This window comes from Xenopus tropicalis, chromosome 1, assembly GCF_000004195.4.
Source record: "Xenopus tropicalis strain Nigerian chromosome 1, UCB_Xtro_10.0, whole genome shotgun sequence".
NCBI lineage: Eukaryota > Metazoa > Chordata > Amphibia > Anura > Pipidae > Xenopus > Xenopus tropicalis.
Window position 1 is genome coordinate 96,000,284 of NC_030677.2, and position 23,727 is coordinate 96,024,010.

Consider the following 23,727-nt stretch of genomic DNA (forward strand, 5'->3'; position numbering starts at 1 on the left):
CCCGGATGTGTACTTTTCAAAAATATATGGTTTTGGGGGGAAGTCAATGTATTTTTTGTGTTTTTACCCCACAAAAATGCAGTAAATATGTTCAATTTTTTAGTAGCTAGAGATCTATGGGGCAGTTTATATGCACTAACTTCATTTTGGGGTCTCTAAATGCCAGATACTTTGGTAATCCTATGCACAATGGACATCAAACTGTTCAGTGGACCCTTGGCTTTCATATTTAGGATATTTTTTATGGTACCTAATGTTATGTGAGAGATATGATGCTTGAAAGTGGAAGCTTTGAGGCAATTTTTTAGAATTTTCATAATTTTTTATAGAAACTGCTAAATTCAGAAAAGCATTGATGTTTGGTACTTAGGAGTTGAAAGACATGATTACCCATCTCGGATTCAACAAAATGTGTACTTTTTAACAATACATAGTTTCCTGGGGTAAACCCTATGTTCCAGGATTTTTGGCTTTGGGATCTGCCTTTGGAAGTATGCCGTATTCTGCTGTAATGCTTGAAAATGTGGTAATTTACTGCTGGGAGTTTTTGATCTATAGAAGTCAGAAATCTCCATAAAACTATACATACTAGTAGTATACTACTAGTTTGGAAGACATGAGGCTTTCTAAATCAGTTGAATTTGTGTCCATAAAATAAAATATGTTTCTAGTATATAAATCATGAAAACTATAAATATTTCTTTTTTTTGTATTTAGAGCTCTAAATCTTGTTCCAGAAGTGGAAACACACAAAAACTCAGGCTTGGGATTTGGAAAGCTCAGGTTCTCCTGAAAAAAAAAAAAATATAGTTTTTCTACATAAAATAACCCCCCCCCCCCAGTGAGTGCCCCTAAAATGAGAGAGCACAAAATGTTTACAAAAGGTCTGGCACTGAGGGCAAACCGAAATGTGAAATTCTGCTGGGTTAAATGTGATGCAGTCCTTACAGCTGTAGTTTCTAGAAGTGACTTAAATATTTCATATGACTTGCTAACCTAATGATCACTCTACAGGAGCTTTTGAAGAATGGTGTCAGATTAACAAAAATCATCCTACAAGTCAGATGTAGTCGCATGGGTCAAAATATAATGGGACTGATACCAAAATCTGATGTTTAAACTACATAGAAGATCTGCCATCTGACACAACATACCTGTTGGAAGAGAACGCTGCATGCTGCGTCTTCATCCAATGATCAATTCTTGCCAAATCGTATGGCATCTGACAGACTTTTTTCTCACTGACATATGTTGTCAAATGTGGATGCATGAACAAAACACGCCATGTGACTTTAATTGATCCTAATTTACATTACAGTCTATGGAGATCATATTTTGTGCTGTTGTGTGGTATTGCGTGCTGTTGCATGACAAGATCAAATAAAATCTGACCCACAAAATCTGATGAAAATCTTGTGGAGTTTAGCCCTATTATAGAAGATTCTTATGGACTCTGTATTGGACTACATTAAAGCTTGTGTTACTTTCCCCTAATCACCTGCATGCTGTAAGGAATTTGATTTATTTCTCATTAAAGGAACAGTAACAGCAAAAATGAAAATGTTTTAAAGTAATGAAAATATAATGTACTGTTGCTCTGCACTGGTGTGTTTTTGCTATAAAATTAGTTTATATAATTAAGCTGCTGTGTAACCATGTGGGTGTTACTGTTCTTTTAAAGAGTCAACAATAGAAAGAATCTTCGGCACACCACTTACAGTACATACTTCCATAGGGTGCTTTATTTCCTCAGCTGCTCCCAAGCCATTCATACCTTTGTGAAGGAAAGAAGCACACCAATATACCAGCAATGCAGAAACAAGTGGCACAAGCTAAAGGGGGATGAGACCTTCTTCATGTGCACCTGAAGAAGGGGTTAGCCCCCAAAAGCTTGTGCCACTGGTTTCTGCAATAAATGTGTTAAAGTCATTGCTGGTATGTCAGTGTGCTTCTTCCCTTCACAAAGGTCCTTTAAAGAGTCACCCTCTAATGCTGTCTTTAAAACCTTTCAGATGCTACAAGGCATAATTAGGTAATATAATTTTAGTGGTATGTTAACTTTCTGAAGGACTTTTGGGGGCAGCCGTATTTATCATGGGGGGAAATTAAAGAAAATTCTTTTCTGTCTTTGAAAAACACCTTTTAGGGTAAGAACCTACGGAGCGGTTGAGTTGCCCTCGACAGCAGAGATCTATCACGAGGGTGACTCAACTGATCCATGGGTTTTTACACTAAATGGTGTGTTTATCAGAGACAGAATTGCAATAGGAGTTGCCAGTGGAAAGCCCTTTGCATTGCTTCAGTAATCCGAAGTCGCACTAAGTTTGCTCCTGCAGGCAACTTTGCATGACTTTGGAAAAATAAAAATGACGAGAAGGGCTTTCCACCAATGACTCCTATTGTTGCTGGTGGAAAGCCTTTTCAGAGTGATTGTCATATTGCCAACAAACCGCTTTTCTGGGGGGTTTGTCGCCTGCAATACTAGAGATCTATCGCCGGCGACTCAACTGCTTCATGGGTTCTTACCCTTATAGGACTTAGGACATCTTTAATATTATTTTGAGAATTCTTCATGCCTTTAAATATAGATTTGGTCTACACAGTAATTACGTACTTTGTTTAGTACAGTTACAATAACATTTAGTGCACAAGCTAATTAACAAACTGCTGGTATGTATGCATGTATGTATAAAGTGCTAACATGTTCTGCAGCACTGTACAATAGAACTGGTTATACATCAAACACAATGACTACATACAATGACTGATACAGGTTGTAAAAAGCTAGAGCTTACAATCACTACATATGCTGTATGCACAGTATGGTAAGGTCACACACAGCTACAGGCCCTGCACCACTGTACATCTGCAATTGTGGTACATATGTAGGAGTGGGGAACAATGTTCTTATTGCCCTTTCCCCTTAGCTCCAGGCTCCCCCTTATTTTTAAACCAATGTATATACATAATATATATTCTTGTTCTTTGAAGCACAGGTAAAAGACTATGAAAAGAATATGAAAACAGATCTTTGAGAACCATCTAACCAGTGGATTCCACACGTCCCTAATGTAACATAGGAAAATGCCTTGTTAAAAAGAGAAGGGTCTCTATTTTGCATTTTACAATTTACTAATTTCTCACAGGTTCTCACGTACAGAGACTACCATATAACAATGCATGGTTGCATGTACTGTTGTCAGCAATACGCTGCTTCACCCAACGACTTGCCACTAGCTGATTACAAATCTTGCTCTCTTTAGTCTTGCTAATTTTGCAAGGTGCGCCTGGGCATAAATTCCCAGTTTAACTGTCCCGCTCTCCATTCTCTCGCCTCTGTCATTTCCTGTAAGTGAATGCGCTTCCTCTCAGCGGCTCCTTAGGGGTCACGTGGTGCAGCCTTGTCACATGTTACTGTAGCAAGTTCGTTCCGGGGTAAGGAGACTGTAAGAAATTGGCTCACCCTAGCGAGGAGGATGCTTGCGCCTGGGGCAGAGGAGGAAGGGGGGGAGCCTGAAGTTCAAGTCATGTCCCAAGAGCAGGGCGAGTGGGAGTGTGAGCAGAAAGTTCCCAGTGCGCCAGAGATGGATGGGGCCGGCGATTCCGATCTGGATTATGAAAGCCTGCTCGCCTCTGATCGCTACATCCTGTATAGGTCAGTAACGAAACATGGCAGTGGTTAGTGGTACAGGATTTTTTTTTGCTTCCCTGTGCCATTCTTGCTCTGGCCAAGATACTAAACCTACGGCAGTTTTTTGACCCCCTATTACCATCCTTAGAAGTGCCATTGGGCTAGAGCTTACGCTTTATAGTACCTAGTGGGATGATAGTTGGTCTTTCTTTTTTCTAAGAAAATCAGGCGACTTTTTTACATACATTTAGGAGTTTATACTTACATCGAGTAGCCATCCACTTGTAGAATAAACTTGTTACAAACAGATGTATTTTGCAGAATAAAACATATCCAGTCACTTGAGATTTCTGGGTGTTGTAAATTCAACTTAAATCCTTGATGATACCTTTGAAAGCGGACAGTCAATCACTCAGCTTGTCACCTAATTCATAAATACTGTATCACATTGTATAGAGTATAGACCATCTTTGTTTTAAACATAATGTTGTGCCTTACACACTCCCTTATGTAGTCTTAATCCGCCACCTTCTTGTGGAGCCTTTGGCACTTGGGCTACATATGATGGATACTGTCAGTTCTTACCTCCCATTCAAATTGCTGCTAGTGCTAGTGCAAGTTAGTGCAAACCAAATTCAATAATGTGTTTTTACTCCATTCTAATTGTTTTTCAGTTTTTTTCGAATACTGTATAAATTCAGTTAGAATAAGCATTATACTCTAATGCTATACATCTCATGCATGTTTGAGAGGTTGTTGTTTACAAACCACCTTACTGTTGATTTTAAAAGGTTAAAATTGACAGTACATGCTCTGCTGTAAATCCTGCAGATAATTTGATCAGCTAGAATATTTTTATGGCCCCATGGCTTTTATTCAATAAATCAAAACTATAAGTTATTTTGTTATATATGGAAACCCATGACTTTTCTGAAGTAGCTGGCTAAGCAGACATATCCTCTCCCGCTTGTTGTGGCTGTATGGGGCACTGCTGGAAGTTTCGGAGACTGTATTGGGACAAATGTAAAACATCTAAATCTCTTGTTATGCATACACATTTACACTAAAACTTTTGTTATGTATAACCATATTTGTAATCTTAATTTTTGAACATTTACGCATTCGTTTGGCCTGTTTTTTCCCTTTAGTCCAAAAAACCTTGTTTTTTGGTATAGTAGGAAACCGTTCTTGTAGTTCCAGTGCTTAATGATAACATTTTATACAGGGACAGAAAAGAATGGGCTGACGTGAAACCAGTACCGCAGGACGATGGGCCAAATCCAGTTGTTCAGATTGTTTACAGTGAGAAATGTGAGTTTTTTTCATTATTTTTAATTTTAAGAAATCAATATGAAAATTCAATCATCTGCACAGAGAGCCCTGTTTATTAACTTATGCAAAGCTGCCATATTATCTGTGCTAAAGAGAAATCCAGAAAGCTCCAAATTACAGAATGCCTGTCTCCCATAGACTCTAATTTAATCAAATAATTCAGATTTTTAAAATTGATCTCCTTTTTCTCTGTAAAAAATAAAACAGTGCCTTGTACTTGATCCCAACTAAAGTATAAGTAATCCTTATTGGAGGCAAAACAATTCTATTGGGTTTAATTAATGTTTTATTGTTTTTCAGTAGACTTAAGGTTCTGAAGATCCAAATTATGGAAAGACCCCTTGTGTGGAATACCCTTGGCCCCGAGCATTCTCGATAACTGGTCCTATACCTGTACATGAAAAACAAGACTAATTTTGGAATGTATCAAAAATGCTTGTTAAAGTAATTTTATTTATAGAAGATAACTGTAATATTTCTGGTTGAACATTCCTCCAGTTATAGTATCTTGGTTCAATGGTTGTTTCTTTCCACTGGCAATAATGTAAATTGCCTCACAAGGCAATTGTGGGTGACTTCAGAAAAACAAAGCAGTGCAAAGCAGTCACTGGTACTGTGAGTGCTCCCTGCTGTTCAAGGAGCAATATTTTTTTTTGGGATGAGATCCATTATCTTTTAAATCTGGCCAGTGTGAGGCAGAAGCGTCAACCTTGGAGGGGGGCACAGCAAGGATCTTGTCCCACATAGCCCTGCATGCCCTGGTCTGGTTTTGCGCCTGTGTGGTTTGCAGTGTCGGTGGTTGTGCTGTGGTTTGGCACAAAAAAAATATGGCTTTGCATAGATTTGATGTGCTCAGCCTAAAGCACCCTGATAAGCATTGCTTCAGGGATATCTTGGGGGAGGAAGCTGGTAAAAGGTTAATGGTAATTTATTTAGTTCCAGCCTCCCTGCCACAAAAGAGTCACCAAGAGATACTTCACAATCCAAGAGGCCGTCGTTCAAGGACCTCATGAAATAGTGTTTGTAATTCTATTTTAAAAAATAATTTGTCTGCAGGGGCAGCTTTTAGGCCAGCAGTGATCTTGACTTCTAATTGTAGAGCTATGAAGTTCTGGTTGGGAAACCTCTCACCATTGTCTAAATGCAAACGAGTCTAATTTGAAGGAAATGCTTTCTGAGATGAAGTTGGTGATAGACTTTGAAACTGAATCTAGTCCTGGATCTAGTGATGTTGTCAGCGAGGTTCATGGCTTTCTCTGTGGCTTCAAGAAGGGCTCTGTGGCTTAAAGCATGGTTGACTGACTCTTCTTCCAGATCCAACCTTTGTCAGTTAGTCTTTAAAGGTGAGATGTTATTTGGTGAGACGTTAGATTTCATTATCAAGAAGGTGTCTGGGGGTAAGAGTGTCTCCTTGCCTCAGCAGAGAGACAGGGAGGAGTCTCCTGAGTCATTTCAAGAGTCAAGGTTTTTGAGGACAGAGAAGTCTTATGGCAGACAATCTGGGTGGAAGTCAAAGCATGGAAAGAGTTGGCAGACAGGCAGAAAGAATTTATCTTTCCCCCTTATCCTCAGGAAAGTCACAATGAGGGTAAGCCAGTCCAGACTTTGTAGAAAAGTTGTAGCTTTGCCCCTACTCTCAAAGTCTGGGCCATGAACATTAAAGATTCTTGGGTCTTGGATGTTGTTTTAGAAGGATATCATCTCGAGTTTCAGAAAGTTCCCAGGAGAAATGTTTTCCGGTACTCAGTACCCCCAAACGTTCCTCAGGCAGAGGAAATCTTTCTGGAATTTGTGGATCTGCTGAACCTGTGGAACCTGTTCCTCTTTTCTCCCAGAAAACAGGACTTTACTCAAAGCTATTTCTGGTACAGAAATCTTCAGGCATTTCAAGATGCAGTCCTTGGCACTCAAAGTCCTGCAGTATGTCCAAAGTCTTGGTTAAGATGATTATAACGGTTACGAGAAAAAGGTTCTGGGCAAGGTGGACAGGCCAAAGGGAAGGCACGTGCATTGTACATGTTTGGAAACTAGTGCAGAAATTTTCTGTCCAGTTCGAAAACTGGAATGTGAACAAAAGCATTTTTTTGAATTGAGGTTTATTAAGAAAAGAAGGAATCCCAGCTTTTTATTATCTTGACTCCATTCTGTTGGTAGCCCATACAAAAGAAGAAGCACTTGTAAACAAGGACAGAACTATTTCTGGACTTTCCCAGTTTGGTTAGATCATAAATTGTTGTCTAACCCCAGACAGCTCGATAAATAGGAATGTTTGGTCTCTCAAAGACGTTGGAGCAGGTGAATTTCTTTGTGAGACAAACCAGAGTGTCTATAAGGATGTGTATGTCAATTCTGAATCTGATGTCTTCCGCTATTCAGATGGTGAAATGGGCGAGGTGGCATATGAGGCCCCTTCAGATCTTTCTCATAAGATCTAGAGCTCTTAAGCCCAGAGGTCAAATCTTCTTCAGCTATCATATGAAGTTAAGTTAAATCTAAAGTGGTAGACAGATTCAGAAAACTTGTCTCAAGGACTTCCTCTTGCCAAACCTCGGTGGGTGACCATCACCATGAATACTTCAGAGCCAGTCTGGGGAGCAGTGTTAAACAGTCACATTGCTCAAGGGCAGTGGGACCTGCACTCATCCACCCTCCAATGTTCTGGAGTTAGATCAGGCCGTACTAACCTTTGCCCAGGAGGTGTCTTAGAACTGGGTGAAATACAGGTCAGACAATGCTACAGCTGTGGCTTATGTTCAAAGACATGGAGGTACCAGAAGCTTAAGTCTTATATGAAAGTGTCGCCAATAATTGTTTGGGCAGAGCAGAATATGGCAGGCGTGACACCAGAAATACAAGATCTCCAGGCAGACTTTATCAGCCACAATACCTTAGACCCAAACAAATAGGGTCTTAACCTGGAAGTGTTTTAATTGGCCATTCAAAAGTTTGGATCTCCGGAGGTAGATCTCTCGGCTACATACTGAAACAACAAATGTCTGTAATTATTTTCAAGAAATCCTTGCCGGCCCTCAATGGGGGTGGATGCATTGCTTCAAGACTGGAGTAAGATCTTCGGTAACTTGTTTCCACCTTTTCTATCATATAGGGAAGAAAGGCTTCCACTAGTGCTGGGCGGTATACCGGTAAAAACCGATCACCGGTTTTTTTTTTGAAACCGATATGAATTTTCTACATACCGGTGTGCTGAATACTTCCGGGTGCGCACGTGACGTCAGCGCGCACGTGACGTCAGCGCGCACACTCTACAAAAGCGCCATCGCTAGGACGCATTCAGAGTCGGATACCAATGTGAGCTGTCGGGGGGTGCCTGGCCAGTAATTATATTTTATGTGAAGGGGATGGGGTTGTGTTTGGGGGGGGGGTTATATTTATTTGAAGAGGATGGGGGGGTGTTTGGGGTGGGGGTGGGTGGGTGGGTTATACTTATGTGAAGGGGATGGGGTTGTGTTTGGGGGGGGGGTGTTTGGGGTGGGGGTAGGTGGGTGGGTTATACTTATGTGAAGGGGATGGGGTTGTGTTTGGGGGGGGTGTTTGGGGTGGGGGTGGGTGGGTGGGTTATACTTATGTGAAGGGGATGGGGTTGTGTTTGGGGGGGTGGGATGGGGGTTATATTTATGTGAAGGGGATGGGGGGGTGTTTGGGGTGGGGTGTGCGGATGGGGGGGTGTTTGGGGTGGGGGGGTGCGTGCGGATGGGGGGGTGTTTGGGGTGGGGGGGTGCGTGCGGATGGGGGGGTGTTTGGGGTGGGGGGGGGTGCGTGCGGATGGGGGGGTGTTTGGGGTGGGGGGGGTGCGTGCGGATGGGGGGGTGTTTGGGGTGGGGGGGGGTGCGTGCGGATGGGGGGGTTGCGTGCGGATGGGGGGGTGCGTGCGGATGGGGGGGTGGGGGGGCTGCGTGCGGATGGGGGGGTGTTTGGGGTGGCGGGGGGGGGTGCGGGTGGCGGGTGTTTGGGGTGGTCACCTAATCATGCATGGGGAAAAAAAAATACCGTCAAATACCATGATACCGATATAATTTTGAAAAATACCGTGATATAAATTTTTGGTCATACCGCCCAGCACTAGCTTCCACTTCAGCTCAGCGTGGAATTGTTTTGCTCTCTTTGCCTTAGAAAGAAAGGCCAATCCTCAAAATCCGGATTACAATTTGGTGATCCATTTCCTGTTTTTTGGGTTATCAGAAAAGATACAGTAACAGTATCTTACTGGGTCAGGTCTCAGCATTGTCAGCCCTAACAGAGAAATCTTGGTCAGATGATTTGCTGGCTCTTAGATTCTTCAATGTCTTGAAAAGAGTTTGTCCTCTTTGAACCTTTAGAAGAAACTTCTGATTGGCAGGCTACACTTAAGATATTATTTGGTAGCAATCACGTAAGCGTGCTGAGTGGGAGAAATATGCTTGCTTTCAGCTGAAGAGCCACATACAGTGGTCTTTAAGGATAAAGTCTTCATGAGGCCAGTCTTTGGATTTCTGCTGAAGGTAGTCTCACAATTTCATCTAGACTGGAGATTGTTCTGACTTTTTTTTTGTGAGAGGCACTGGCATAATTTGGATTTAGTCTGAGCTATTTCCCACTATCTGGAACATACTAAGACATGGCGCAGCTCTTATAATTTGATCCTTTTCCTAGGGGCCCATTGTTAGTGATTTGCTGCCATGGTGACTTGAGAAATAGAGAAATTTCATTAACAATTGTTGCTCAGAAATGCTGATTGCCGTGTATTTGATTTGGAAGTTGTTATTAAAGAGCTATTAAATGTTTGGGCAGCAAAGCACGTGGAATCTCAATGTGTGCCATTTTCTTAAGGACTATGTCAGACAAAGAGTTTTCTCCACCAGCATATCTATGCCAGGGAAGAAAATGCCAATCCACTTCTTCTATGCCTAATGCAATTGTGCATTGAAAAGCCTTCTGTTAGGCTTTCAGGTAAAAAGCAGCACTTTTCACAAAGGCTGCAGCCGAAGAAAGGGTTTTATTTATATAGAGGGCCTCTCACTGAACTTCTGATTTGGTTTTTGCTTTAAAGAACAGGAAGTAGAATGCAACTTTTAGTTTCAGATATTGCAGTTTTTTGTGCAGGAAATTAAATAAAGCCAAAACCTTAAATATGTTAAATGTTTGTTCAACACAAGCTCTGCCTATTGCCTTTTAAACTATATGCTATATCGCTGGACTTCTGTTTTTGGCCATAGGTACAGCAGCCTTATGACGTATATTCACTCCTGCTATTGTTCTGATAACTGCATGGATATTCTAATGCCTTTTTGAATTAATTTTACAGTTCGGGATGTGTATGATTATTTTCGTGCTGTGCTTCAGAGTGATGAAAAGAGTGAAAGAGCTTTTAAGCTTACAACAGATGCCATTGAACTAAATGCTGCTAACTACACCGTATGGTGAGTGGGAATAAGACATACCTGTTTCCTCATTATCTTATTATGTACTATGTAATGCTGAGCATTAAGTACATTAAAATATGACAAACCTAAAAACCTGTGATTATTTTCAGAGTTAAAGCTGCTGAATATTTCATGTGTTCATATTAATGTATATTTTGGGAATAGTTTTGCTTTTTTTATAATAGAAAAAACAATAAACATGCTGCCCAAAAGTATATTTTTTAAAATTGTGCATATTATTTTAATTTGATTCTAGGAAGTATGTTTGCCAAGGAGGCTAGCACGGTAGCTTGGAAGTATGTTTGCTAGCCTCCCTCTGCTCTCTTGGGTTAGGGGATCCTTACTATGCGGTGAAACTCACAGCCTTCCAACCCATATCTCTTTAATTTACTGTGTCGAAATTTATTTTTGTAGGCATTATCGTAGAGTACTCTTGTCATCTTTACAGAAGGACCTTAGAGAGGAAATGAACTACATCACTGCAATTATTGAAGAGCAGCCAAAGAACTACCAAGTCTGGTAACTAAATGGCATAATAAATTATTTATAGACTTTATAATTTAAAGAGAATCCCTGCATCATGCTCTTAGTGGAATTCTTTGCCCTATATCTAGCATTCAAGGCCTATTTAACTAGGATAGTGTCACGAGGGGGAGGATATGGGAAAAATGCAAATGATCATAAAAGAGGGCTGCTGCTTGGAACATATTTATTATTTTGTAATTATTTTGTTGATGGATCGTAAAGGGGGCCTTTAAACCATTTAAGGCCTAAATATACCCTATTTTTCAACATTATCTCATTGAATAGAGCTGCTGAACCTACTTTCTTTTTTAAATAAGAAATGTGTATGTTTTTTGTTGTGTCCTGTTCTAAGCTTGGCAAAATCTAAAAGTAAGGTTATATTCTACACCCTGGTTTTGTCAAAAGCACATACAAAACAAATCAGCAGAAAGCAGAATGTGGTGTTTAGTGCAAGAAATTTAAAAAAAAAAAAAAAAAAAGTACATATTTCTTAATTAAAGCAAAATTAGTCCAACATTATGCTGAAAAGGGGTATACTTGTCCTTTCACATTTCTACATGGACATTTATGGATATAACGATTGTTTAATGTATTTCTGAATGGGCCTAATAAGTCCTAAAATGGGAGCAGGTGACAGGAAATTTTGCTGATGAAGATGTATATTTGTGTATATGGAGGAACTTTCTGGGTCTGTGTGTCATAATTGAGTTGAGTGAGTGTATAGTACCAGGGAGATGTTTTATGCTGATTGTGTGTAGTGATGCCACATAAATGTTACATAAAAATGTAACAAATGTTACATAAAAAACAACACTTTAAAAAGGAATTTTGTTTTCTTTTTTGCACTGCAGGCATCATAGAAGAGTTCTTGTGGAACTGCTGAAAGATCCTTCAGAAGAGCTAGAGTTTACTGCAGAAATCCTTAGCCAAGATGCAAAGAACTATCATGCTTGGCAGCACAGGCAGTGGGTCATTCAGGTGCTGTCTCCATCTCAAAATTTTTGATCATCCTGCCATTCTCTTTAAAGGGATACTGTCATAATTTTTATGGTATACTTTTTATTTCTAAATTACACTGTTTACATAGCAAATAATTCAATGCACCATTTAAAATTTTATTCTTACTAACAAATTTTTTTTTTTATTTGTAATATTGGTGTGTAGGCAGCCATCTCAGTGCTCATTGAGTCTGAGCTTTCAGAAGGAGCCAGCACTACGACATTAGAACTATTGTTTCTCCTACTTCCATGTAACTGGAGCAGTTGCAAGCCAGACTTGGATAACTCACTATTGAGTACTATTCTGCTATCTATTGGGATCTGCTATCTTGCTCCCTTCCCATTGTTCTGCTGCTCGGCTGCTGGGAAGGGGGGTGATATCACTCCAACTTGCAGCTTAGCAGTAATTTATCAGAGCACAGGTCACATGGTTGTGGCACCCTGGGAAATGAAGAATATGGCTAGCCCCATGTGAAATTTCAAAATTAAATATAAATTAAATATGTGTTGTTGAAAAATTGATTTCAATGCAGGCTTCTGCTGGAGAAGCTCTATTAACTGATGCCTTTTGAAACATGTTTTCCCATGACAGTATCCCTTTAACTTCTGTTAGTTTCATGTATTTAATGCACCCGTTGTGGGAAGCACATAACTGTGAATACTTTTTTTTTTTTTTTTTTTTTTTTTAATTCCCTCGTTTTGTTGTTCATTCTGTGCAGGAATTTAATTTGTGGGATAATGAACTTCAGTATGTTGACCTGCTGCTAGCAAGGGACCTCAGAAACAACTCTGCTTGGAACCAAAGACACTTTGTCATATCTAGTACATCTGGGTACAGCAACTCCACCATCCTAGATAGAGAAGTCCAGTAAGTCTCATCAATCTTTGAAATACTATAGAAGCTTTGATTGTGTTAATTTATTTTCTGCTGCAATTTCTTGGTGCAAGCATAGATAAGCAAAATATTATGTTTCTAGCAGTCCAAGTATGTCTTACTTTTTCCAAGCTCCTCTTGGATATTACAGACAGAAAATGTAACCCAATCAATTTTTTTGTTTACACATTATTTTTTTTTTTGTAATTTTAAGTTCAGTTGTTTTGCTTGGTCTGTCCTAACTAAGCTTTTGCTGCTTTCGCACTAATAAAAAAAAAAAAAAAAAACACGCTTAGAGCCAGCTGTGTAGTAACAGCAGATACATTTTTTAGTTTAAGGCTTATGGCACACAGGTTATTTTCTGACAGTGGAGAAAACAACTACATTTGCTGCCTTTACCCATTGTATGTCTGTCCACTGAAAGGATCAGCCTGTAATTGCAAACACTGTAAATTGTGGTGTGAAAATGCACACTAGCTGATAAAACAACCCAAGTACCATCAGCCTAAGGTTATTTTATTCTGCCATGTATCTTTTGAGACACTTTGATCCTAAATGTTTATCTAGAATGTAGAAATTTTAAAAAATAAAAGCCAATTCAATTACCCACACAAGCCTAGATAAACTGATTTTACTTGACATCCATTATGGAGTTGTACTGGCAATTTTATTTATTTTTGTTCTGACTTAAAGAAAAACTATACACCCAAACAATGTAGGTCTGTATAAAAATATATTTCAGTGAGATTAGTCACCCGCAACAAGGGAGATTTGTCGCGCGGCGATTAATCTCCCCGTGTGTCACAGCCTTTTTTTAAGTAGTATGTACTATTGGGTAATCCTAAATAGGAAGCTGCCATTTTAAGAATTATGGGCCACCTCCTGGGTTTATACAGTTCATGGTATGCACAAACAAACAAACAAGGGCACACATACATGTTAGGTCACAGCAGCCAATGAATGGATAAAGTTCTGTCTTGTACTCTCACACTACTTCCTGTTACAGTTAGAGCTGCATTATTTCCTGTCAGGTGATCTCTGCGCACAGACCACAAAATGGTGACTCAAGGTAAAACATGTAAAAGGGCAATATTTATATATAATAAAATAACAGTTTGGCAAGAATCTATAATAGGTTGCTTAGTTTATATCATTAACTGTTGGTTTAGTATTCATTTTGGGGGTATAGTTTTCCTTTAATATCCTTTTATATTATTGCAGGTATGCTCTAGAAATGATCAAAGTAGCTCCCCATAATGAAAGTGCCTGGAACTACCTTCGAGGGTAAGATATTTTGTTTTCATAGGGATTTATTTTTGTCAGTTACATATGCTTTCTTCCAATCACATGTATATTATTTTGTTATCAACCTGTAACTAATGTACAGTGGCTTGCAAAAGTATTCGGCCCCCTTGAACTTTTCCACATTTTGTCACATTACAGTCACAAACATGAATCAATTTTATTGGAATTCCACGTGAAAGACCAATACAAAGTGGTGTACACGTGAGAAGTGGAACGAAAATCATACATGATTCCAAACATTTTTTACAAATAAATAACTGCAAAGTGGGGTGTGCGTAATTATTCAGCCCCCTGAGTCAATACTTTGTAGAACCACCTTTTGCTGCAATTACAGCTGCCAGTCTTTTAGGGTATGTCTCTACCAGCTTTGCACATCTAGAGACTGAAATCCTTGCCCATTCTTCTTTGCAAAACAGCTCCAGCTCAGTCAGATTAGATGGACAGCGTTTGTGAACAGCAGTTTTCAGATCTTGCCACAGATTCTCCATTGGATTTAGATCTGGACTTTGACTGGGCCATTCTAACGCATGGATATGTTTTGTTTTAAACCATTCCATTGTTGCCCTGGCTTTATGTTTAGGGTCGTTGTCCTGCTGGAAGGTGAACCTCCGCCCCAGTCTCAAGTCTTTTGCAGACTCCAAGAGGTTTTTTCCAAGATTGCCCTGTATTTGGCTCCATCCATCTTCCCATCAACTCTGAGCTTCCCTGTCCCTGCTGAAGAGAAGCACCCCCAGAGCATGATGCTGCCACCACCATATTTGACAGTGGGGATGGTGTGTTCAGAGTGATGTGCAGTGTTAGTTTTCCGCCACACATAGCGTTTTGCATTTTGGCCAAAAAGTTCCATTTTGGTCTCATCTGACCAGAGCACCTTCTTCCGCATGTTTGCTGTGTCCCCCACACGGCTTGTGGGAAACTGCAAACGGAACTTCTTATGGTTTTCTGTTAACAATGGCTTTCTTCTTGTCACTCTTCCATAAAGGCCAACTTTGTGCAGTGCACGACTAATAGTTGTTCTATGGACAGATTCCCCCACCTGAGCTGTAGATCTCTGCAGCTCCCCCAGAGTCACCATGGGCCTCTTGGCTGCATTTCTGATCAGCGCTCTCCTTGTTCGGCCTGTGAGTTTAGGTGGACAGCCTTGTCTTGGTAGGTTTACAGTTGTGCCATACTCCTTCCATTTCTGAATGATCGCTTGAACAGTGCTCCGTGGGATGTTCAAGGCTTTGGAAATCTTTTTGTAGCCTAAGCCTGCTTTAAATTTCTCAGTAACGTTATCCCTGACCTGTCTGGTGTGTTCTTTGGACTTCATGGTGTTGTTGCTCTTAGACAACCTCTGAGGCCGTCACAGAGCTGTATTTGCACTGACATTAGATTACACACAGGTGCACTCTATTTAGTCATTAGCACTCATCAGGCAATGTCTATGGGCAACTGACTGCACTCAGACCAAAGGGGGCTGAATAATTACGCACACCCCACTTTGCAGTTATTTATTTGTAAAAAATGTTTGGAATCATGTATGATTTTCGTTCCACTTCTCATGTGTACACCACTTTGTATTGGTCTTTCATGTGGAATTCCAATAAAATTGATTCATGTTTGTGGCTATTATGTGACAAAATGTGGAAAAGTTCAAGGGGGCCGAATACTTTTGCAAGCCACTGTATATCCTACTCTTCTGCTTTGTACAACCTGACTGCCATCCTTTGGTGACAGATGATCAAATGTTTTGACCATCATGGTTTTACCCAAGACCACATCAGCAGTAAAAAAAAACCAAAAAAAAACCTCTGTGTCTAAGTATACATGTGTGTTAAAATTTAGAGTATGGGGTTACATCAGAGCTCACTGAGCAGGTCTTCAGCCTTAAAAGGCACTTTTGTGGCCTGCACTCAATTTCTGCCACTGTTATCGACAAATAGAATATATCTTTTTATTCAAATCTGAATCTCTGCCAGTAAAACCTTAATTTGCATAATCATGCCAATTCAAATATTTTACTTATAAATGGGAAGGTATTTTCTAAAAGATTAGTGTGGTTAATAAAACATACTGTACGTCAGAAGTGTCCACAGGAACATCCTCTATTAAAACCTGAGAAGTTTTTAAGCCATATTTTATACAACTACAGGAATATATAAATACAATTCAAAATCTAAAAGTAATTCAACTTCTGGTGGTTTTTCAGGATTTTGCAAGAGCGCGGTATGTCTGAATATCCAAGGCTTCTGGATCAAATTCAGTGCCTGCAGCAGACACACAGTTCTCCTTACCTTTATGCTTTTCTTGTGGACATCTACGAAGACATGTTGGAGAAGAAATGTCAGAATGTTGAAGATACCCTTAATCGTGCACTAGAGGTGGGGATTGCTAAAAAACACTATCTGGGATTTTTAAATAGGGTTTTTTATTGTTAAAGGGGATGTTCAAATTCTGACTTTTTTTTCTGACAGTGAACAGCCCCATCAGAAAAAAAAATCTCTATTATTTAAAATGTTTGGTTTTGAATACAGACCAGGATTAGTGCTGCTAAGAAGATGATTTACAAAAATGTTTTTTGTTACAGGCTGTTCAAATTCAGACTGCCTGAAGGTGAATATCTTAATGCTAGTGTAGTCTTTGTGTCTAAAATATGCTCTTTATTTAAAGTCACCCTATGACCTTAAATTACCGTTACCATAAGCTTCCCCTTCACATAACTACAGCCCTACAAACCATGGTAAATGGTTTCTTTATACACAGCCAATATTTGCTCACAATGGCAACCATCTTCACAGTCACTATCTTACTATAAAATAAATGTTGGTGTTTTAATTATAATTCCTTTCAAACCCATCCTATTTGCTTTTCTCTTGTAAATGTAAATATCAAATGGACACAGCACTGGCAGGGTTTTGTTGAAAAAGAAAAAATATCCTTTATTAGTGCAAAAAAAAATCTGTTTCGGTCACAATTCCTGGAGCTTTCTCAAGATGCCTCTAAAGTGTAAGACCCCCATCTAAATACTGTAGGTGTGAGAATTGGCGCCAAATGACATCACAACGTGTAATATATGCAGAAAGGAAGGTGAATGTGTATAATGAACACATAAAGTAGTTAAGAAAAAAATGTATCGGCAGCCAGACAGAGTGAAACATGTAACAAAGTGAAGATTCTGGCAAAGTAAAATAACGAAACAATTGTAACAAAGTGAAGTAACAAAAAAATGGAAACAGTGGATACACTTACAGAAACGAGTCATACCCAGAGGAGAAAGGCAGAGCAGGATGCAGGCAAACTTTAATAATAGAATCGTGCTGGGCAAAGGGTTGCGCACTGACCGTTGAATTAGTATGGTAAAGGGCCGTGCCACAATATTAATGCACAAAAAGTAAAGTGCGTTTGTTGCTTGACATAATTGGCCATAACATGATCAAAGACACAATCAAACAAGAACAGAGTTTATTTTACAGTTCACAGTTTGACACTGCCAGTCAGTCCCTTCGTAAATCCATCACAAATTTGTGGCCCATGGTGTCTTCAGATGCAAAATTTCCTTTTGGTAATGTGAAAACCACATCTCTGAGGTTACGCACACGTTGTGATGTCATTTGGCGCCAATTCTCGCACCTATGGCATTTAGATGGGGGTCTTACACTTTAGCGGTATCTTGAGAAAGATCCAGGAATTGTGACTAAAAGTCGATTTTTGCTTTTTGAACAAAACCCTGCAAGTGCTGTGTCAATTTGAGATATATACAGGTCCTTTTCAAAAAATTAGCATATTGTGATAAAGTTCATTATTTTCTGTAATGTACTGATAAACATTAGACTTTCATATATTTTAGATTCATTACACACAACTGAAGTAGTTCAAGCCTTTTCTTGTTTTAATATTGATGATTGTGGCATACAGCTCATGAAAACCCAAAATTCCTATCTCAAAAAATTAGCATATCATGAAAAGGTTCTCTAAACGAGCTATTAACCTAATCATCTGAATCAACTAATTAACTCTAAAAACCTGCAAAAGATTCCTGAGGCTTTTAAAAACTCCCAGCCTGGTTCATTACTCAAAACCGCAATCATGGGTAAGACTGCCGACCTGACTGCTGTCCAGAAGGCCATCATTGACACCCTCAAGCAAGAGGGTAAGACATAAAAAGAAATTTCTGAACAAATAGGCTGTTCCCAGAGTGCTGTATCAAGGCACCTCAGTGGGAAGTCTGTGGGAAGGAAAAAGTGTGGCAGAAAACGCTGCACAACGAGAAGAGGTGACTGGGCCCTGAGGAAGATTGTGGAGAAGGACCGATTCCTGACCTTGGGGGACCTGCGGAAGCAGTGGACTGAGTCTGGAGTAGAAACATCCAGAGCCACCGTGTACAGGCGCGTGCAGGAAATGGGCTACAGGTGCTGCATTCCCCAGGTCAAGCCACTTTTGAACCAGAAACAGCGGCAGAAGCTCCTGACCTGGGCTACAGAGAAGCAGCACTGGACTGTTGCTCAGTGGTCCAAAGTATGTCATTCGGAAATCAAGGTGCCAGAGTCTGGAGGAAGACTGGGGAGAGGGAAATGCCAAAATGCCTGAAGTCCAGTGTCAAGTACCCACAGTCAGTGATGGTCTGGGGTGCCATGTCAGCTGCTGGTGTTGGTCCACTGTGTTTTATCAAGGGCAGGGTCAATGCAGCTAGCTATCAGGAGATTTTGGAGCACTTCATGCTTCCATCTGCTGAAAAGCTTTATGGAGATGAAGATTTCATTTTTCAGCACGACCTGGCACCTGCTCACAGTGCCAAAACCACTGGTAAATGGTTTACTGACCATGGTATTACTGTGCTCAATTGGCCTGCCAACTCTCCTGACCTGAACCCCATAGAGAATCTGTGGGATATTGTGAAGAGAAAGTTGAGAGACACAAGAGCCAACACTCTGGATGAGCTTAAGGCCGCTATTGAAGCATCCTGGGCCTCCATAACACCTGAGCATTGCCACAGGCTGATTGCCTCCATGCCACGCCACATTGAAGCACTCATTTCTGCAAAAGGATTCCCGACCAAGTATTGAGTGCATAACTGAACATAATTATTTGAAGGTTGACTTTTTTTGTATTAAAAACACTTTTCTTTTATTGGGCGGATGAAATATGCTAATTTTTTGAGATAGGAATTTTGGGTTTTCATGAGCTGTATGCCACAATCATCAATATTAAAACAAGAAAAGGCTTGAACTACTTCAGTTGTGTGTAATGAATCTAAAATATATGAAAGTCTAATGTTTATCAGTACATTACAGAAAATAATGAACTTTATCACAATATGCTAATTTTTTGAAAAGGACCTGTATATTTCACAAGTATAGTATACCTTCTCTGTTTTCATTTATTTTAGTTCTTTATTTAGTCAGAAATGCTTTAATTGCTTTAAAGCAATTTCGTCTGCATGATACCTGGATTGTTAAATGTGATACATTTACTAATCCACGAATGCTCCGAATGTGTCCAAATGCGTTTTTTTTTTTTTGTAATGTTCGGTATTTTTGCGACTTTTTCGTTCAATCATATTGTTGCGCCGAGTACGAAAGTTTCGGATTCATTCAAGCTTTGGTATCGTGACTTTCCTTGGGCCAGGTTGAAGCTGCAAAGTGCCATTTATTCCTATGGGAGGCTTTCAAAATCATGCAAAGTCGGAAAGGTTTTCCCGCCGTTTACGATCGTTCCCTACGAAAAAGTCTCGAAAAATACAAAACGTTGCGACGGCAACGAAAATGTTGCAATATTTTCGTTTCCAATCCGAATTTTTCCCATTTGGGATTCGAATTCGTGTTTTGGTAAATCTGCCCCTTAGTGGACACTTTTAATAATGGCAGATCCTTACTTGGCACTGCCTAAAGACTAAGGGGCCTATTTATTATGCTGGGTAAATGAAATTCACCAAAAAAAAAGGCATAAAAAGCTGTGTAAAATATATGGCAAATTTATAAGTGTTTTATTTTACACTGTCCAAATGCCAGATTTGACTTTATTCCTGGCGGAAGTCATGCTAAGAAAAAATTCTAGCTTCATTCTACCCCCTCTCAGACCACCTACTGCCTTACCTCTAACAGCCTTCTTAAACGGGGGACACATGATTTAATCTACGAGCCAGTAGGGTTTTAAATGCTTAAATCCTAAAACTAGCCATTATACAGACATTTGAATCCAAGTTGACACCTTATTTTGGTCAGTGTAGGCTAAAACAATGGCCTGCTCCGCATTATGAATCCATGGGGCCAAATGATTGGCTCAACACCATTTTAGCTCACCACAACTGTGGCCATATTTAGAAAATAGCCACATGTTTAACACTCATCAAACAAGTGGGTCTTTCCATGTATGGCAAGGTTAAACTTAAATGTTAGGCTTACAAGGTTGTATTTTAATATGTCTGAAAATGTGAAATTAACACCTTTTTCCCCCTTCTTCCTCCAAAACCTCAACTAGCTCTGTGAAATACTTGCTAAAGAAAAGGACACAATAAGAAAGGAGTACTGGCGATACATTGGGCGATCTCTAACAGTGAAATACGGAGTAAACCACACAGAAAAGGAAGAGCCAATAAATATGGATACTGTACAACCAGAATAACATCTGACTACTTTGTTTTCACCTATATTTTCCTTGTGTAATGTTATTTTTAACCCATTGTTAAGGATCCTAAAACTTCACATGGGTCCTCCCACCAAAATATTAACTATTAAGAAAAGAAGTATTTCTGATGGGGTAGTTTTCCCTACTAATAACTAAATATTAAATAATACACCCAGGGGCTTAAATTCATATATGGGGAATTGTTATACTTTTCAATGCACAACACCCAGTTGTTAGTTGTTTTTAGTCTGCTTTGTGGCTTTTTACTCATGGGAGCAGACTTTAATACTGAACACACAAGCTGTCCAATTGTATTTAATTATTTTTCTTCAGCACTGATGATTGCTTCCATGGGGTACAGAGTGACAAAACAGAATAAACTTGATTATATCACTTAATTGCCATTAGTCTGTTGAAATCAAATTCATATTAAAGTCAAACATGGTTATCCAGTTGAATTTAATGTTTAATTTCATATCATTTCACTGTGCAACAATGTTTGGGACCCACTGGGACATTAATTTACCCCCCCTTTTTTAAATGTCATATGTAAACTCCCTTCCCTGTTAAAAGATTGGATTTTGGTAAAATTGCAGTGGAGTACTGCACCATGGTACATTTTTCCTTTTTATCTAGCTGCTGATGTTCTAAAGTAAATTATTCTACACAACAATCCCTTTACTCATTTTGAATGTTATTGAATGTATAGTCACCAATACTGTCATGTTCGAACAGCCCTATCTAGTAAACAACCTTGTTTAGTAAAGCTTATAAATAGTGTAAAATGTAGGTTTTACTACCTGTAATTGATCAGTGTCTTGAGCCTCATTTCTGCTAACTCAAAACAAATGACTGCACAAATATAATCTTGTAAATTGTATACAAATGATTGTTTATATTTTTTACTTAACTGCTTGTCAAACTTTTGCCTTCTAAAATTACATTTTGGGTTCACTGAACCAATGAAGGAATGTTTCCTGGCATAAATACAGAATGTTCAACTCCAAGCAATTTATGTGAATTTACATGGTAGATTTAGTTTACTTCTAAAGTTCCATCATGGTGTTCATTTGGGCATCTTTTTTTTTAAACTAATCAACATCAGTCAAATAGGTTCCTGTGTCAGAAGTGTGACCTAAAGGGAAGTTGTGTTATAGCAATTAGCTGTTATTTGGGCAGTTCAGAAGTTTGCTTGATATTAGTGGTCAAGATGTAAAGCATTAATAATTGCATTTGAAAGACCTTTCTGCATATACTATAAAAATGCACTTGATTTGTAACTTAACTGATCTCAAATAAAAAAAAAATGTTGCAGATGTCTTATTCTAGTTGAGTAACTCTAAAAGCCATCCTTGCAAAATTAAAAGATTAATCAATTGTACCATAACTGTTTCGGTATTTTTGTTAACATTTCTAGTTTGCCAATAATAAGAGAAGATTTTGTAATGTATTAAGTTCTCATAACATATATCTGTAGCAATAAGTCAAATCAATTGGACTTGCTGTTTTTTCTGGTTTTCTCGATTTAGAAAGACTTGTACAAGGATTTTTCTGGAATACATACCCTGGAGTCTTGCTCCAATCAGCATAATCTGTTTATCATAACCAGAATAGGGTCAGGGATGTTATGAAGGTAAGGTGTTGGTTGTATTAGCACAATTGAAGCTATAAGTTGTTGTTGTTAGACCGTCCAGTGAGAGGTGCCAAAACAGTCATGCTTTCCACTTTTACAGGTAGTTTTGGTGTTATTCTCTTTCTCCTGGTTTTAACAAAGAACCCATCTGAATACCTGCAAGTTTTAAAGGGCCCTCAGATACAGTCATGGCCAAAATTGTTGGCACCCCAGAATTTTTCCAGAAAATCAAGTATTTCTCACAGAAAAGTACTGCAGTAACACATGTTTTGATATTCACATGTTTATTCCCTTTGTGTGTATTGGAAGAGAACAAAAAAGGGAAGAAAAAAAAGCAAACTGGACATAATGTCACACAAAACTCCAAAAATGGGCTGGACAAAATTATTGGCACTCTTAACTTAATATTTGGTTGCATACCCTTTGGAAAAAATAACTGAAATCAGTCGCTTCCTATAACCATCAATAAGCTTCTTAGGCTAATACCACACGAGGCGTAGGGCTGAAATTTTCGGCAAGCGGATAAACGCTTGCCGAAAATTCAGCCCTACGCTTGCTACTTGTGCCTGCACCCGAGCGTATCCCATTCATTCGGGTGCAGGCACAAGTAGCAGGCGTAGGGCTGATTTTTCGGCAAGCGTTTTTCCGCTTGCTGAAAAAATCAGCCCTACGCTGCGTGTGGCATCAGCCTAACACCTCTCACCGGGAATTTTGGACAACTCTTCCTTTGCAAACTGCTCCAGGTCTCTTATTGGAAGGGTGCCTTTTCTTAACAGCAATTTTAAGATCTCTCCACAGAATCAATGGGATTTAGATCTCGACTCATTGCTGGCCACTTCAGAACTCTCCAGCGCTTTGTCGCCATCCATTTCTGGGTGCTTTTTGACGCATGTTTGGGGTCATTGTCCTGCTGGAAGACCCAAGATCTCGGACACAAACCCAGCTTTCTGACACTGGGCTGTACAGTGCGACCCAAAATCCCCACCCAGGGGCAGCAAAACAACCCCAAAACCTCCACCATATTTCACTGTAGGTACTGTGTTCTTTTCTTTGTAGGCCTCATTCCGTTTTCGGTAAACAGTAGAATGATGTGCTTTACCAAAAAGCTCTATCTTGGTCTCATCTGTCCTCCTGGGTCTCTTGCCATAGCGTTTAATTTCATTTAAATGTCAACGGATAGTTTGCGCTGACACTGATGCTCCCTGAGCCTGCAGGACAGCTTGAATTTCTTTGGAACTTGTTTGGGGCTGCTTATCCACCATCCAGACTATCCTGCGTTGCAACCTTTCATCAATTTTTCTCTTCCGTCCACGCCCAGGAAGATTAGCTACAGTGCCATGGGTTGCAAACTTCTTGATAATGTTGCGCACTGTGGACAAAGGCAAATCTAGATCTCTGGAGAT

The 23,727-nt window shown here is 39.5% G+C and overlaps 1 protein-coding gene across 1 annotated transcript; it reads left to right on the forward strand.

Moving 5' to 3' along the window:
- The first annotated feature begins 3,347 nt into the window (after positions 1 to 3,347).
- On the forward strand, positions 3,348 to 20,897 carry fnta (farnesyltransferase, CAAX box, alpha). Its single transcript, NM_001123421.1, is given in 9 exon segments — positions 3,348 to 3,655; positions 4,857 to 4,942; positions 10,266 to 10,380; positions 10,798 to 10,902; positions 11,760 to 11,886; positions 12,626 to 12,774; positions 14,002 to 14,064; positions 16,277 to 16,448; positions 20,545 to 20,897. Coding segments are annotated over 9 exon segments (1,140 nt in total). The 5' UTR covers positions 3,348 to 3,476; the 3' UTR covers positions 20,689 to 20,897.
- The last annotated feature ends 2,830 nt before the right edge of the window (positions 20,898 to 23,727 follow it).